Below are 16,445 nucleotides of genomic sequence, written 5' to 3' on the forward strand. Positions count from 1 at the left end.
CATTTATATGTAAATGAGTTTGGAAATGGCGTTTGGAAAAAAACAAACAGCATATCTGCACAAACGCCTCATACCAGCTGTCAAGCACGGTGGTGGAGGGCTGATGATTTAGGCTTGTTTTGCAGCCACAGGACCTGGACACCTTGCAGGCATGGAGTCCACCATGAACTCCTCTGGATACCAAAGTATTCTAAAGACAAAAGTAAGGCCATCTTTCTGACAGTTACAGCCTGGCTGAAACTGGGTCATCAACAGGACAATGATCCCAAACACAGCAGCAAATCTACAACAGAATGTCTGGGGGAAAAAATGAATCAAGGTGTTGCAATGGCCCAGTCAGTCCAGTTTTCAACCCGATTGAAGAGCTTTGATGGGATCTTTAGAGACCTGCACATGAAATGCCTGCAAACCTCAATGAACTGAAGCAATGCTGTAAAGAAGAGTGGGCCAAAATTCCTCCACAGCAATCAGTGAGAAACTGATAACGTCATACAGAAAATTATTACTTCAACTCATTGCTCATGAAGGTGGTTTTACAAGCTGTTGACCCTTGAGTTGCTTTTAAGTTTTTCACACACACATTGCTTCTGTGTTTTGGCTCAGTTTTTCTTAATTAAATGACGCAGTGTAAAATGTAATGTTGTTGCTGTCATTAGGTCGTATTTATTTCATTTTAAGACCTGATCAGGACCGAAGGTGTATTTCATGAAACAAAAAAACCCTTGAAAATGAAGGAGTTACGTGTATTATCAGCAAATTCTACTTAAAGTCTCCAAAGTTAAACTCTCATTTTCAGAGGCTGTTTCATGTATGTTTATGAAACATTATCAGATTGGTTTTACATGCTAATTGAGTTTGATCCAGCAGTTCCCACCCTACTACGCCCCAACAAAGGTTTACAAGATTAATTACAAATAGAAAACTATGAAATATGTTGTTAACAATTAGCTTTTTCACCTGTCAACTTCTGATTTGAAATAGAAATAGTACTTTCAGCTGTGTGGGCTCGCACGTATAAAAAAAAAAAGAGCTCAAAGAACAATCGTAACAGACACAAGACGACGTCATTTTATTTGTATTTGCAAATAGACTAAGCGTCCAAGAGTAAATGGTACAAATCAATCATATTCAAGCTTTCCAGCTTTCCAGCTGTGTGTGTGTTTGTGTTTGTTAGGGTGACTGCAGTCAAACATAACTCTTTTACTGCAGAATCTCTTATCTAAAGAACATTCAAACTCAGCATTTTGTCCTCACCTCAAGGGAGCATCACTATATAAAAATCTTTTATAGTCTGATTCAACATATAATCTTCAGGACAGCTCTAATTTTTATACACAGAGAGGCCAAGCAACGACGAAGTAACCCAAACCAAGATCAAAGAGACACAAACAACAAGACAATAAAATCAAAGACTGGCAAATAATTTCTGAAGACAAATAAACACACACAAAAAAAAACTATCACCATGACATAGACAAGCACAATGACTATTATTTATTTATTTAATTTTTTTTATGAGCAAAAATCCCGAAAAATACACTGTAAATAAATCCAACAAAAAACATCCTTCCAAAAAGGAGGGGTGACCCACATTATTCTATCGGTAGTGGGATGTTGTTCTGTGGGACATCCCCTCCCAGAGCCATTTGATGTAGTACTTTGTTATCATTCCATATGACATAGACTATGATCTCATTTGATAAAAAAAAAAAAAAAAAAAGCCTGGTTAAAACAGTTTTTCACTTTCATTGGAAAACAGGCAAGGGCATGCATGTTTTTCCTCTTATTAAACCACATGACTGTTTACAGTTGCGCCCCCCCCCCCCCCCACCCCCCGGGGCGCTGTGATTGGCTGCTGTGGAAGAATCCCTGCCAACAGTTTTCCCGACGTCACATAAATACTTGGCATTGACAGTCGCCTGACCTCTCATTGTAGCTACTTCACTGCCTCCTGCACAGAACAACGCAGCTAAGAAAAGGTAATGAAACATGTTTTTGCCGGTCTCCAAAGGTGTTTATCCGGGATGCGTTTTCTTTGCTTTAAAGCTCTCTAAACTTTCAAATAGTCTACTCCTTAGTTAGCTTCCTGTGCTACTAGGACATAGCTAGCTTCCCAGAATGGATACGAATATCATGTGACTTGCAGACATCAGGTGGCTTGTTTGTCCTTTTTTTTTTTTTTTTTTTTCATCTTTAACTGTCAACATATGCGTTGTCTAACGGATCAGACGGTGGACCTTTCTTCATTCTGAGAGTGAATTTGACAAGAAGAGCTTTCCCCCCCTTTGTAATCTATTTAGGATTCCCACAGAAGACAAGGAAATGCGTCAGACGGTCCTCTTCGCCCTGATCGGCCTGGTTGCCGGACTGGTTGTCGGATTTCCCTCCGCGGAGACCGAAAAAAGTGGGAAAAAATGGGTGCTTATTGTAGCCGGTTCGAACGGCTGGTACAACTACAGGCACCAGGTGAGAGGAGTCTAAGTGGGAGAAGCTACATGAGGCTGTTTTCATACTGTAAACTAGTGTGTGCATGACTCTGTTTTCTCTTATAATCCCCATTTGCTTCTGACAACATAAACCTGACCCTCAGACAAGCTACTTCCTCTCAGAAACCCCTAAAAAGCTCAAAGACTGCAGTGATGTGCCGCTGACCTGTCTCTTGCTCTGCTCTCGCACAGGCCGATGCCTGCCATGCCTACCAGATCGTCCACAAGAACGGCATCCCAGATGAGCAGATTGTGGTTATGATGTATGATGACTTGGCCCAAAATGAGAAGTGAGTTTGCTTTTTTTTTTTTTTTAAATTTAGTTCTTCTTTCCCCTGAAAAACCTTATCAGTCATATTGATCGCTCTTTCATGGAAAGGTAAAACACAAAAAACATCAAATTCAAGCTTTACAAATGACTATTATGCAGGTCCCATTGGTTTTTGTTTGTTTGTTTTGTTTTGCCGAATTTGTTCATTATTTACATGCATTACAGTGTATTTTAATTGACCAGTAGTGTAAACAGTCATTTCATTATTTATAGCATGTATTTTCCACAAATGATGAATTTCACTTGTGAAATAATGACCATCACATTTTCACCGTGTCTCGGATTGCTTCTTTGGTCTTATTAGCTGTGTGAAAGCAGAAATTTTCCGGCTATCGTATTGTCAACATAAGACAAGGAAAAACTTCATTGTTAATGCCAAATCAATCAATCTGGTGCCGCAACTCTGGGCTTTTGGAGATAATGAAGAGCATATTTCATTATCTTTGCAGTGGTTTTTAGCTGCAGCTCTATTCCATATCATCTGTAACCGACAGAGAAACCACACAGGCTCTTTGGCATTTCTCATGTCGCTGCGGCATGTCGGCCTTGTGTCATTCACCATGAACAGGCTTCATTAAAGTCACAAGGAAGCAATTATGGAGCCTCCTCAGAATTTTAGCCTGCTTGCCATTGACCGTGGCTCAGCAGTGCTTGAGATCAGCTCTATATTTCACACAGTGTTAAATACACAAGTGCTCAACAATACTTGTAGTTGGTTTAGCTTTGATTTCATGAAAATCGTGTGTGTGTGTGTATATATATATATACATACATACATACACGGGATCAACTCTTTCTTTGATGGTAGTAAAAACCTTTGAAAGAAATGTAATTTATCCACCAACTTATCCTTTCAGGGTAATCAATACTTTTCTGTTGGGCTTACTTCACAACCATGGAGTGTCTAATGGCATCAACAAACAAGACAATATTTGGCATTTGTTTTCTTGGATCGTAATGTATTTACTGAGAAAAATACATCCAAGTGTCGGGTTAAGTGACGACTAAGGATTTTCTCAAGACTGGGGTCACACTGCTGTTATTGATTGTTTCCATGGCTCCGTGATATTATGCAACACTGATTATTTTATATCTGTGTCACGCTCTATATGACTGATATAAAGATCTGTTAGGTTCGAGGTTAATGTATAGCTAGTTTCAAGAGCCCATCTTGTTATTTGTTTCGCAGGACACCAATCAATGGGGAAATGGGGGAGGGTAAAGCAATGTGAGGTTTACACCGTCACCTGATCTGTTAATCATTGTCCTTCATCATCTGTTTCCTTGTCATGTCATGAAAGTGTTTGGTCAGCCATTTGCGCTTCCCCCTCTGAATCTTGCTTTTGTTTCCAGTAACCCAACCCCCGGGGAAGTGATCAACAGGCCAAATGGCACAGATGTGTACAAGGGAGTGCCCACTGACTACACCGGGGACGTGAGTGCTTCTGCGCAAATGTTTTTTTTTAATTTTTTTTTTTTATATGCAAATGGCAGCTTTTGAAAACACTGATCACAGATTGGTTGGAGAGGCTTTGATAGTTTCTGACCTTGTTTGTCACTGTTATCGCAGCATGTGACCCCAGAAAACTTCCTGGCGGTGCTGAAGGGTGACTCGTCAAAGGTCATCGGTGGTTCTGGCAAAGTTTTGAAGAGGTAACTGAATTTATTTATTTATTTATTTATTTTTCAAACAGTTAATCTCTCAAAGCAAAGACGCCAGACACAGAACAATTCTTAATCTGGTTCAACAGGTTTTTTTTCCTTTCTAACCTTGTTTTGCATTTGTTGGCAGCGGTCCCGATGATCATGTGTTTGTGTACTTTACCGATCACGGCGCACCTGGTCTTCTGGCCTTTCCTAATGATGATGTAAGGGTGTTATTTTTTTTAAACTCTCTGTTCACTGAAGCAAACCCTAACCACCAACATCTCTACAATGAAAAAGATACCAGAACTGTTCTAATATTTTCAGACTCTTAAGATCAGTCATGTGTCCTATATTAATCATTCACCATAGCCATGCTCAAACATGAATTCAGGTCAGTCTTTACAAATATTCTGCATATTGAAACTACACCAGATCAGCACGACGAGTCTTCAGAAACTAATGACATTGTCATCAGTGTTTTATGGACTTTGTCTGCCTCTAATGTAAAAAGTTTAACTGAAAGTGGTATATAAGACCCCTTAAAATCATAGTAAGTTTATCATTATCACTGTAAGCATGTTAGGATGCCAGGTTTGTATGTAGCTTAATGCTCCAAACTATGGCCTCTGTCCCTGGGAGTTTGTTACAACAAATTGTCCATTAATGCTGAAGCACCTATCAGCCTGATGCTCTGTCCAGTTCATAGATTTATTTATTTTTACACACCACCTTTCTTGATATAAAGTCTCTTTGTTTACGTAATACAGCCCATCCATCCATGCCAAGACGTTTGGTGTGGTAGTTCACCTGCGCTGAAACTTCCTCTTTCTTTCTGCAGCTCCACGTTGAAGACCTCCAAGAAGCCATTACCTACATGCACAAAAATAAGAAGTACAAAAAGGTACTCTTTGTAATACAAATTGAGTGTGCTGTGCAGTTGTTAGCAGACACGCCTGACTGTAATGTCAGGTGATCACGTAGCCTCACTGAAATATCGTATTGTAACACTTCTTGTTTTGTCGTCCTTTTTTGTGCAATCAAACGTCCCTTTCCTGCGCACACAGATGGTGTTCTACATTGAGGCATGTGAGTCCGGGTCAATGATGAACCATCTGCCTGCTGATATTGACGGTGAGTCGAACTTCTCTTAATCGGCATGAAATTCCAGTGCAGCCAAGTGATGAAAGAAAATAAACAAATAAGAAAATTGTCAGTTGGCGAACTGCTTAAACCCTCAACATGAACACGGCTTTTCCTCATGACTCTTTGACTTCACAGGCAGGTGCAGACGAAATAAAAATGAAAAGGGACTGAAAGCACACATTGCGCTAGCCTCAGCAAAGTTTTACATTTACTTGTTTCATGTCCTTTATTATGTCTAGACTAGACTGAAGTCAGCCCTGTGGGTTGTGGTCTTCAGTTTTAATCGGTTAGTCTTTTGTCATGCCTTCTGATACACTAACATCAGCATTAGGGTGTGTGGTCATTTGTGACTGTCATGTGACAGGTATCATGTGATTAAACATGATAGGATCTGCAAGGGCCAAGCATCTGCTTTAATATCTTTTGACCAAGGGGTGTATTTAAAGGAGAACTTCATTATTTATTTTTAGTCTGGACCTTATTTCTGGCATATGACTGATACGTTCTTCTACTCACCGATAACAGTTTGATGAAAGTCGGCGTCTGTGCTGCAAACAAAAAATAAATAAATAAATAATGAACTTCCCCTTAACTGTGGAATTAATTGCAATTAAATCCAAAAGTTTCTGTTGTCTAAATGTATTTTATTTTTTCAGTGTATGCTACCACTGCAGCCAACGCACATGAGTCCTCGTACGCCTGCTACTATGACGATAAGAGGGAAACCTACCTCGGTGACTGGTACAGTGTTAACTGGATGGAAGACTCTGATGTGGTGGGTAATCATTTCCCCGTTGTGCACAAATTACAGGCATCTTCTGAAAGTTGTTTTAAAGAGAATTATGAAAGTGGAAAAAATGCATTTATAGTTTAGTCGCTTGACACCCAAAGTCAAAGAACAGAACCTTAAGTGAAATTCCAGGTGTGCTCACAGTTAAAAGTTTGACTATTTTAAACGTTTTTGGAAATATTCTGACATTGACATTTGTGACGTATAAGTTTTTAAAATGTGAAACGTGAAAACGGCGTGCGAACAACTTGTATACTTTAAATGATAACCAAGGTGCACATCATTACATTTTTATCCAGGGTATAGTTGGCATGAAGATGCAAAAAGCTAGCCCCGCTCTGTCCAAAGAGAACCAAACTTGCAGCCCAGCACATAATGCATGGTAACACAGAAAATTGTTGCTTTCTGTTACACCTTTAACCTTTTTTCTGTTAAACTAACTGCCTGCTTGCTGTAGACCAAAATTTAAAGTCCCACTCTGGCAGTTTCTGATCCCCTAACAGCTCACTTGTTTTCTCATGGCCTTAATAATGCATGAGTCATGACTCCAACTTGTTCCTCATTCAGTTAGTGTGGGTTTATGAATATGCTTATCTGCTCCACACGTGCATCGGCACTTCCGCAAACTATCCATGATTCTGCAATACTCGCTCTACTACTCACGCTCATCTTAAGGGAAAAATGGCAGTAGAATAATGATCAGGGCCGCTAACTTTCACTCACTGCACGGCAAAAGAAAGAGCTTTTCACATAAGACACAGCACCCGCTTGCACTTCGTTCATTTTTAGCAACAAACTGGTACAGTTGTGTGGGTCTGTCTGTCCAAGAATGGAGAAAATCTCTATCAGCCGCCTCCCCTGGAGCAGCCTGCTTCCCGTTGCCTTTTTGAACACGTTCATTTCTCCGGGGAAACGGTGGACACAGTGGAGGACAATCGGCCCCAGCGTCTTGCAAGAAAACGCGTGAAAAGAAAAGGACTTACTGGATGTGCCTGCTCGTACTTGTGGGGGGGTCTCTCCGATAAACAGTGGAACAGTGTCACCCTTTATGATTAACATAGTTAACAAACCCAGCTGTTTGCGGGTCAATTGTGTGAAACGTCCGACCCTTTGTCTTCCCTGGTGTTTTTAATGGGTCTCTGCAACGTCTCCGAACAAACTGAATCCAATTCTGCTGTAGTTTAACATCTTTAAGTAAGATACGAAAGTTTCCAGAATCGCGTCTGCCATTTTAGCAAACGCACACCAACTCTCCTCTACACCTTCTTGTGTTATTTTCTTCTATAACCTGTTAGAGTTCCACCCTGCCAGTAGTCTGGATTGGTTGGTGCTGGTTCATCAAAATAGTAAAACACTGGGGCAGTCTGAGCTTCCCTTTTGAGGCTAAGGGCGTTGCACTACAGATTCAAAGCTGAAGTCCTCAGTCATACTTCAGAATAAAAAGTCATCTGAAGCACATTAAGACTGACACATCAAGCTCTTGCAGTGCTGCTTATTAAAGCTGCTTGTACACACATGCAAGAAGATTTAGACACCTTTTGTTTGCGCATGTAATGTCATATTTTATTCTCTTGTTTTTGTTGATTCAAATTTATGGTAATTTTCTCTCAGATCCAGGTGTGTGTGTGTATAAAACAGTACAACAGGCTTAGGCTAGAAAAGGAACGAAAACACCTGGTGTTCAAAAGACAGGAAAAGGATGTGGCGAGCCTTATCAACAGCAGCTGCTGTCATTTGTTTTTAACCAGCAGAATGAGAGCTGTGTTGTTTCCATCAGCACGTAAAAGTACATTCAACAGAAAATAAAACACAAACAGTAAAATGAAACATCGCTGCGTTCTTCCTTTTGTGTTTATTTTTTTTGGGGGGGGATAATACTAATAGATTACTGGTCAGGCTGGATGTGGAAATATGTCTGTTCTCATGTTATTCTTATCCGACATTGTACTCTCAGGAGGACCTGACAAAAGAAACTTTGCTGAAGCAGTTCAAGATTGTGAAGAGCCACACTAACACCAGCCACGTCCAGCAGTTCGGAAACAAGGTGAGAGACGAGAACAAGCACTGAGGACAAGGAACATTTTTAATTAAGTCATTATGAATTAGTCTGTAGATCAGTGAAACTTTGTGGGGAAGTATTTATTTATTTTTTGAGCCTGACAGTTTTGAGTGATAATACAGAACAATTTATTTTATTCTGGTTCTTATGTTTGTTACTTTGTCCGCAGACTTTGGCCCACATGAAAGTTGTAGAATTTCAGGGTAATCCCAAAGCATACAGCCCACCCGCTCCTCAGATGTCCCCACCGCGGGTTAAGGACGTGGATCTCACCCCAAGCCCTGACGTTCCTCTGGCCATCCTGAAGAGGAAGATGATGTTCTCCAATGATATCAGAGTTGCAAGGACCCTGCTGAGACAGATTGATAGCCACCTCAAGGTAAAGAGCAACAAAGTCTCTATAAAGTGAGTTCATTCCAAGTCCTGTGTTGTGGCTTTTAACGCACTCTGTGATTTTTATTTTTTATCTTTTCCAACCTTTGTGTTCAGATCAGGGACATGCTGGCTGACACTATGCGCCTGTTGGTGGAGAAGGTGATGGGCAATAAGCTCAAGGCTGAGGAACTCCTCAATGACCGAGCAGAGCTCTCCCAGCATCAGTGCTACAAGGCCTCCGTCAGCTCCTACAAACACCACTGCTTCAACTGGCACAAAACGGAGGTAGAGTGGCTTGGAACGATCCTTTTTCTTTTTCTTGTCATCTGAGCACACCAGGGCCGAGACGCATCCAAATTCCCAAATGTGGTCGCTGCGTCACGCTTTTGACCAAATTCATCAGTAGCTAATGGTTGAAACTTCCTCACGTCTAGAGTCTGGTTCTGCTTCTTAAGTGGAAACGCGCACATGTCCGTTTCACATGCTATTCATCAGCAGGTACCAGGCTCGCATTCATCTATTCTTTCGCACTCAGCTGACCCAAATCCAGTTAGACTAAGAATAAACTGCGATCCTCCCCTTCTTATTTTATAATTATCGTGTTAGAATAGTTGCAAGTTAACACGTTAGTAAAGATGAAAGTTTTTTTTGTTTTTTTTTTTGTTTTTTTCTCTCTTCAAACTGCAATAAAATTCGGATGTACGCAGACAGTTTCAGGTGCAAAAGAGAAAATTCATGTGACGTGGATGAATTTATCTAAGTCGAAAGTCCAGTCCATGAACATGTACGTTTATGTTGCTTAACACTGAATAAGTTGATTCACATGAGGGCATTTTGGTGTGTTACGTGATTGAAAATTGAACTACACGTTAATGACTCAAGATGGATCTGTACTGCTCACACTTGCTCCCAAGTGTGAGAAATGTAGTTAAATATACCACAATGAAATCTCAGAAATTTGTGCAAGCCACCTAAGAACGCTTGGAATGTTAAACATGTCTGCAAAACTTAGTCTCGATCATCTCAGATCTGAGATGATCAAGTATGAAAGTTGTGAAAAATTCATAAATTATTATAAAATAATTGGGGAGGGGAAGGGTGATATGGATGTCACGATAAACAGTCATAAAATTTTCTCTATACTGTAATGCCGAGCCATAAAAACAGTGACTGGGTGAGGTGCATGAATGAACTCCAAACAGACTATGCTGTCACTCCTTTCATTACGGTTGCTGCATCTCCATCAGACGCGTCACGCACTGTTTACTGTGTCAGTATGAACCAGCTGAATGGGGGGAAAATCTTTTATCAGACAAATAAGCTCAGTATTTCCCAGGTACTTTCGTGCAGCTGTGTGGTCTTAAACGGGAACTTTTACTGGAACGTCCTGACATTTCACGTACCATCAGTGTAACAGAGAGTAAGAAGGCCATTGTGTAAAATACAGACTAACCTGTGATGTTCTGTTGTGTTTCAGTATGAATATGCGCTCAGACACTTGTATGCTCTGGTGAACCTGTGTGAAAGGGGATACCCTGTGGAGAGGTATGGTCTACTTCCCTTCATTTTATCCCCCCCCTGTTGTCTTTATATTCTCAGTCATTAGCATCAATCTGATTGTGATGTGTTGGAATCCAGCTGGTCATTAATCTTTCACACATTTACTTTAAAATCTAAATTGGGTTCTTCGAGATTAAAGTAAGATGTTTTAGTAAATCTTAAGCAACACACATTAATCTTAATGAAGCTCTACAGTATACTTGTAAGACTTATTTTAAGATTTACATCTTTCAGAGGAACAGACTAATTGAAAATCAGTGGCTAATCTATGGCTAGTAAACTTCTCATAGAGCATTGAAATTTTATTTATTTATTTTTTTTTAAGTAATGTTTGTCCCATTATATCTGCACTGGGGCTTTAATGATATCAGTGACCTACCCTGCACGTTGTTAAACGTCATTGTTTTTATTTATATTTACTAATCATATATAACTATATATTTTTAGAACAGAAGCCATTCTAAAGATATCGCACATGAAACTCTTTCTGCTGCAGTACAGATTGTCTTTAGTCTGTCAACTCATTTCATTTTTTTTTTTTCTTTTTTTTGTCGTCTCGCTCTGCAGGATCCAGCTGGCCATGGAGTCTGTGTGTTCCTTCATCAACTGAAAGGAAATTTGCAAATACCGTTCAGGTCTTTTAATGAAATCTGCTTCTTCCACGTGGGAAGGACTGAGAGAAGTGGGCTTCTCTCTGCACCGCTTGAGAATCAATCAGATGTGGAGTTGACGTTATTGTTTTATAAACACTATTCTGCTTTTTTTATTTTTAAAACACTTTCTTTGATTTTACTGAGAATTTTTACTTATTTTATGATGAATTGCACTATCACTGAAGAGTTTGAGGAGGATGTTTTATTGCCAAATATAGAAGATGATCATAACGCGGCATTGCTCTCTGGTTTCATTTTGTGGTGTCGAATGCCCAGCGTGAATGTTTGACATAATGTTTGTTGAGCTACAAGAGACTGTTGTAATACAGTGATCTTAAATAAAATCTGATTTAAAAACCCAAACTGACTTTGGAATTGTTTCTTAGAGCTGTTGTTGAAAAGATAAGTCCAGTGACGTCTCGATTGGTCCATTATCCAATGAAACCTTATGCATGAACACTTCTCTTCCTCCAAGACAGATGAACCCCACATGTACTTTGTTTTGTCAATCTTTAGGGGAATTTGGCCTCACTGAGAGCTAGTTTTGGTATCTGATATATGACAGTGAAGGGTTTCTTGTGTTTAAATTACATACAGACTGACTGCGTATCATGGGTGAAATGATCAATCTTAAGACAGGAAATGAAAATAAGCTTGTTTCCTCTGAAGTTTTCAAGATCTGATGCCCGTAGTCGTATTTAAAAAAAATAATAAATAAATGAAATCAGAGGTCCGTATGGTCTCTGAAAATAGTGGGTATTGTTATTTATTTATTTAGGGTTTTTTTGTAAGGAAGTTTGGTCTTTTAGCCGCATTATGAACTAAAAGTTCATAATGCTAGAGGAGTTCAAGTATTTCGGGGTCTTGTTCACGAGTGAGGGACGAATGGAGCAGGAGATTGAAAGACGGATCGGTGCGGGCTCTGCACCGGAGCTGAGCCAGAAGGCGAAGCTCTCGATTTACCGGTCAATCTATGTTCCTACCCTCACCTATGGTCACGAGCTGTGGGTAGTGACCGAAAGAACGAGATCGCGAATACAAGCGGCCGAAATGAGTTTCCTCCGCAGGGTGTCTGGGCTCTCCCTTAGAGATAGGGTGAGAAGCTCGGTCATCCAGGAGGGGCTCGGAGTAGAACCGCTGCTCCTCCGCATCGAGAGGAGTCAGATGAGGTGGCTCGGGCATCTGGTGAGAATGCCTCCTGGACGCCTCCCCGGTGAGGTGTTCCGGGCCCGTCCCACTGGGAGGAGGCCCCGGGGAAGACCCAGGACACGTTGGAGAGACTATGTTTCTCGGCTGGCCTGGGAACGCCTCGGGGTCCCCCCAGAAGAGCTGGAGGAAGTGGCCGGGGGCAGGGACGTCTGGGTCTCTTTGCTCAAGCTGCTGCCCCCGCGACCCGATCCCCGGACCAGCGGAAGATAATGGATGGATGGATGGATGAACTAAAAGTAATTCCACTGGATCCAGTCTCTTTATTTACCACTTTGGTCCAGATTGAACCACCCCGAGTTTTCTTCTGTTTCCACTTTTTTGTAATCCTCACAAGTCCTGTTTAATTTACACTAATATCTCTGATTCCTCGCTTTTTCTTCTTACAAAGTAAATGTTTCAACAGCTACTGAACAGATTTCTATGAGGCTACGCGTGATGTAGTCTTTTAATTTTTTTAAGTTTATTATTATCATTATTGTTTCTGTATTATTTGTGACCAAATACTTAAAGGTAAAAGGAGACGAGACTTTTTTGTTTTGTTTTGTTTTTGTTCTACGAATCGAGCTGAGGTCCGTTTCACAAACCAGGTTCAGTGAAAACTCTGAGTTTATTAACCCTGAAATGAGGGGAACTCTGAGTTTTCCGTTTCATAAAGGGAGGTAACTCAACCCCAAGAAAGAGGGTCAGTTACCGTAGTAACAGACTCTATGAACCTAACCTGGGGGGTATTCCTAGAAGCTGGTTTAGCGGAAAGCCTGGCTTAAGCCTGATTCTTACCAATCAACCGCGCAACTGTTCTGGCTCGAGAACCATTAATGACGTCATCGAAAGCGCCAGCCCCTTCACTGTTCCTTCAGCTCATAAGCGCAGTTTGCGCCGAGTATGCGTCACATTTGCAGTTCTCTCCAGACCAGCGGGCGTCACTGTTGAGGAAAGAAGCTGAAAAGCATACGAAGAAAGCATACACAATGCCACCTGTGGTGTCACGTCAGCAGAGGCTGGCACATCTGATGCGGAATGAATTTACTCTGGGTGTAGAACTGTATATGTATCTCAGAGCTAAGCGGCTGCGGCAAAAACAGAAGAGAAGGTGGATTGTTCGTCCTTTGCAACAAGAACAAGACGAACTTTGTCAAACGTTGTCCCAGTCTAACTTCATAGACGTGTCGTACAGATGTTTGTAGAGGCGTATCCTCTCGGTCACCGCGGTCTCTGCAGTGTTCATTTTTTCTTAATCTTGGTCAGCTGTTTCCGGTTGAGCGCGCGCGAAGTCAGAAAAAAAGTTGTGTGCGCGCCCTTGCGACGCGCGAGGATTTTCTAGCTTGCGATGGGGGGCGTGGCGGAATTTTGGGTCACGTGACCGTTTGCGCCATGTCCTTTGGGACAACGTTGTCCCAGTGTTGACAAAGTTGAAGCTTAGCTTAGCTGCAACTCAAAAAATGTCCGACCGGCTGAAACGGACTCCGGAAAGAAATGTTCACCAAGAATTCTGCGCTGCCGCAACTCATGTCTTGTCTAAAAAAACGAAACAAAAACTGTGGTTATCATATCACCACATTCACTGTCTCGAAAAATCAATCAGTCGGTGCCAGTGCAACTAAAGAAACGCAGCAGTGATTTCCAGGCATGTTCTTGCAATTCCGTACTGTTTAAACTTACTGATTTAAAAACACACGCGTACAATGTAAACGAACGGAGAGAATGGCGTTTTCTCGCTAGCATTCTGCCAACATGGCTTTTTTTTTTTTTTTTTTTTTTTTTTTTTTTTTTTTTTTTTTCCTTCAAACTTTATTTAAAAGTTCCAATCACAATCAGAACATTGACTGTGGACAATACAAAACAGTCAGGCATCAAGGATTTAAATAAACAAATACAATATGAGACATAAAGTGGATAAGGTGCATAAGTCATTACATAGGTACCCTAAATATAATAAAATAAATGAAATTAAATAAAAGGAAGAAAGAAAATGGCAGGACATATTATATTTCTCCAAATATTCCTTCAATTATGTTAACAGTGTGTATACATTTTTTATTATCAATTCTTTTAATACATTCGAGGTAGTTCTTGAAATCAATTTCAAAAACAGGAAAGAAAGGTCGACCTTTAGAAAATTTGGTTTTATGTATGTGGAATTTTGCAATTAGAATAATCAGATTAATTAAGTGTTGCATTTTCCTATCTTTATTATTATAGTATAACAGTATATCTTTGGCATTCAAATTAATTGGTATGTTGGAATGTGATGTGATGTAAGCTTCAATTTTTTTCCAAAAAATCTGGGAAAAATTACATTCAAAGAAAAGGTGCCTAATCGTTTCCACTTCGGCATTACAAAATACACAATTGGCATCAATATTGACAAATTTTGACACAAATTTGTTAGTGGGGTAGATGTTATGTATAATTTTATATTGAACTTCTTTGATTTTATTGGAGATAACAAATTTATGTGGAAGGAGCCATGTTGTTTTCCAATTAATGTCAGAGAAAGAGGAAGACCATACAAATTTCCCTCGAGGTGTAATTTTCCTTTTCCTGAAAAAATGATTCCTTATATGTTTATTGTTACAATGGTGACTCATAATGTTTATACCATTAATAAAGAGGGTAAAGTCAACTTTCTCTGCCTCTTGCCTTTCAAAATGACCTTTTATCAATTGGAGAATGCCACTGGGAATAGCTTTTATCACTGTTTGAAATTCTTTATAGGTAACAGGGAAGATTTTAGATCTAAGAAATTCTTCATAACTAAAAATTTCACCTACATCATTTTGTAAATCCTTAAGATATATTATTCCTTTTTCAATCCAATGTTTCAGAAATAGTGATTTATTTTTTCTAGTTATGAACTCATTGTTCCATATAATAGTTTTATGTGGAGAGAAGTTATGGACAAAGCATAGTTTTGCTGCTGAAATGGCTTGTTGGTGAAATTTAGATGATTTTAGGGGTAATTTTGAAACATTATAATCACAATTTAGGAGAAAAGGTAACCCTCCAACTTTCCCAAAAATATTCTGAGGTATAAAATACCAAAGAGATTCTGGCTTTTTCAAATATTCTTTTATCCATTTTGTCTTAAAGGTATAGTTCACATCCATATAGTCTAACAGCTCCATACCACCATCTCCTCTTGGGGCTGCCAAGATCTCTTTTTTTAAACGATGGCATTTGTTTTTCCAGACAAAACTTATTAGGGTATTATTTATTTCTTTACAAAGGGATTGTTGAACAAAAAGAGAGAGAGTAGGATATACAAATCTAGAGATACCGTCTGCTTTACTCAGAAGAACTCTACCTAATAGGGACAGATCTCTTTGGAGCCACATATTGAAAATATTTTTAGTTTTTTGTATTTTAGGTTTGAAGTTTTTTGTTTGACGTTCAATTATATTTTTAGAAATATAAATTCCAAGATACTTAATATTTTCTTTAATTGGTATTTTACATATAAGAGTTTCATTTGTGTTGTAGAGACATAGTATTTCACATTTTTTTAAATTAAGTTTTAAACCTGAAGCAACAGAAAAGGTGTCTATTACCTTAAGTGCTGTCTCTATTTGTTGTTTATTTTCCAAAAATAAGACTGTTTCTGCCAACATGGCGGATAGGGACGGGACTCTACTATGACGACACCTCCTCATTCTCAATACACACGTATTGAACATGAAATTAAATGAGAGAGAACATGGTATTCATTAAACTGCATGAATTTGGTGCCAATATATGTATGAGTTTGATAGGTCTGATAACAGATATGTTAGTGGTGGATGGGGGATTGGTTTATTGTATTTTATCTTATAAAGCAGCAAGAAAAATATTTAATTTCTTAAAAACAAGTGTAGCTATTGAATATGAGAATATGTCCTTTAATGGTGAGAAACACACAGATGCTATGACTTGTCTATCAGGCATAGATCAAATTACATTTTCATATAGTGATATTCAGGATCAGAAGGCTATTGTTTCGACCTACATAGCCTACAGGTTAACACAAATAAAAGCACTTACTTTTGAACCTTGCAACAAAAGCTGGAATCATATTTAGTCTTGTGAAACCCCAAGTCAAATATATTCACCTTGTTTTGAAAAAATCAAGTCCATTCATTTTGTACTTATGGCTGGGGTATATCTTTTCACAGAACAGAAAAGTGTTGTTTTGCGTTCGCTAGAACGAGATTTTGTG

At 39.5% G+C, this 16,445-nt stretch overlaps 1 protein-coding gene across 2 annotated transcripts; it reads left to right on the forward strand.

The window, feature by feature from the left end:
• The first annotated feature begins 1,876 nt into the window (after positions 1-1,876).
• Positions 1,877-11,407, forward strand: lgmn (legumain). 2 transcript variants are annotated; one of them, XM_075448250.1, is made up of 14 exons: positions 1,877-1,979; positions 2,301-2,466; positions 2,679-2,776; positions 4,171-4,252; positions 4,388-4,470; positions 4,610-4,685; positions 5,303-5,365; positions 5,529-5,595; positions 6,264-6,382; positions 8,352-8,441; positions 8,626-8,835; positions 8,946-9,116; positions 10,309-10,376; positions 10,959-11,407. In XM_075448250.1, the coding sequence occupies exons 2-14, from the start codon at positions 2,323-2,325 to the stop codon at positions 10,999-11,001; spliced, it is 1,314 nt and encodes a 437-aa protein (XP_075304365.1). In that variant the 5' UTR covers positions 1,877-1,979; positions 2,301-2,322; the 3' UTR covers positions 11,002-11,407. The 2 variants fall into 2 exon arrangements, with proteins under 2 accessions (XP_075304365.1, XP_075304366.1); XM_075448251.1 differs by lacking the exon at positions 1,877-1,979 and having other exon boundaries at positions 2,202-2,466.
• Positions 11,408-16,445: the final 5,038 nt, after the last annotated feature.

The sequence above is a fragment of the Odontesthes bonariensis genome, chromosome 17 (genome assembly GCF_027942865.1).
Source record: "Odontesthes bonariensis isolate fOdoBon6 chromosome 17, fOdoBon6.hap1, whole genome shotgun sequence".
Classification (NCBI taxonomy): domain Eukaryota; kingdom Metazoa; phylum Chordata; class Actinopteri; order Atheriniformes; family Atherinopsidae; genus Odontesthes; species Odontesthes bonariensis.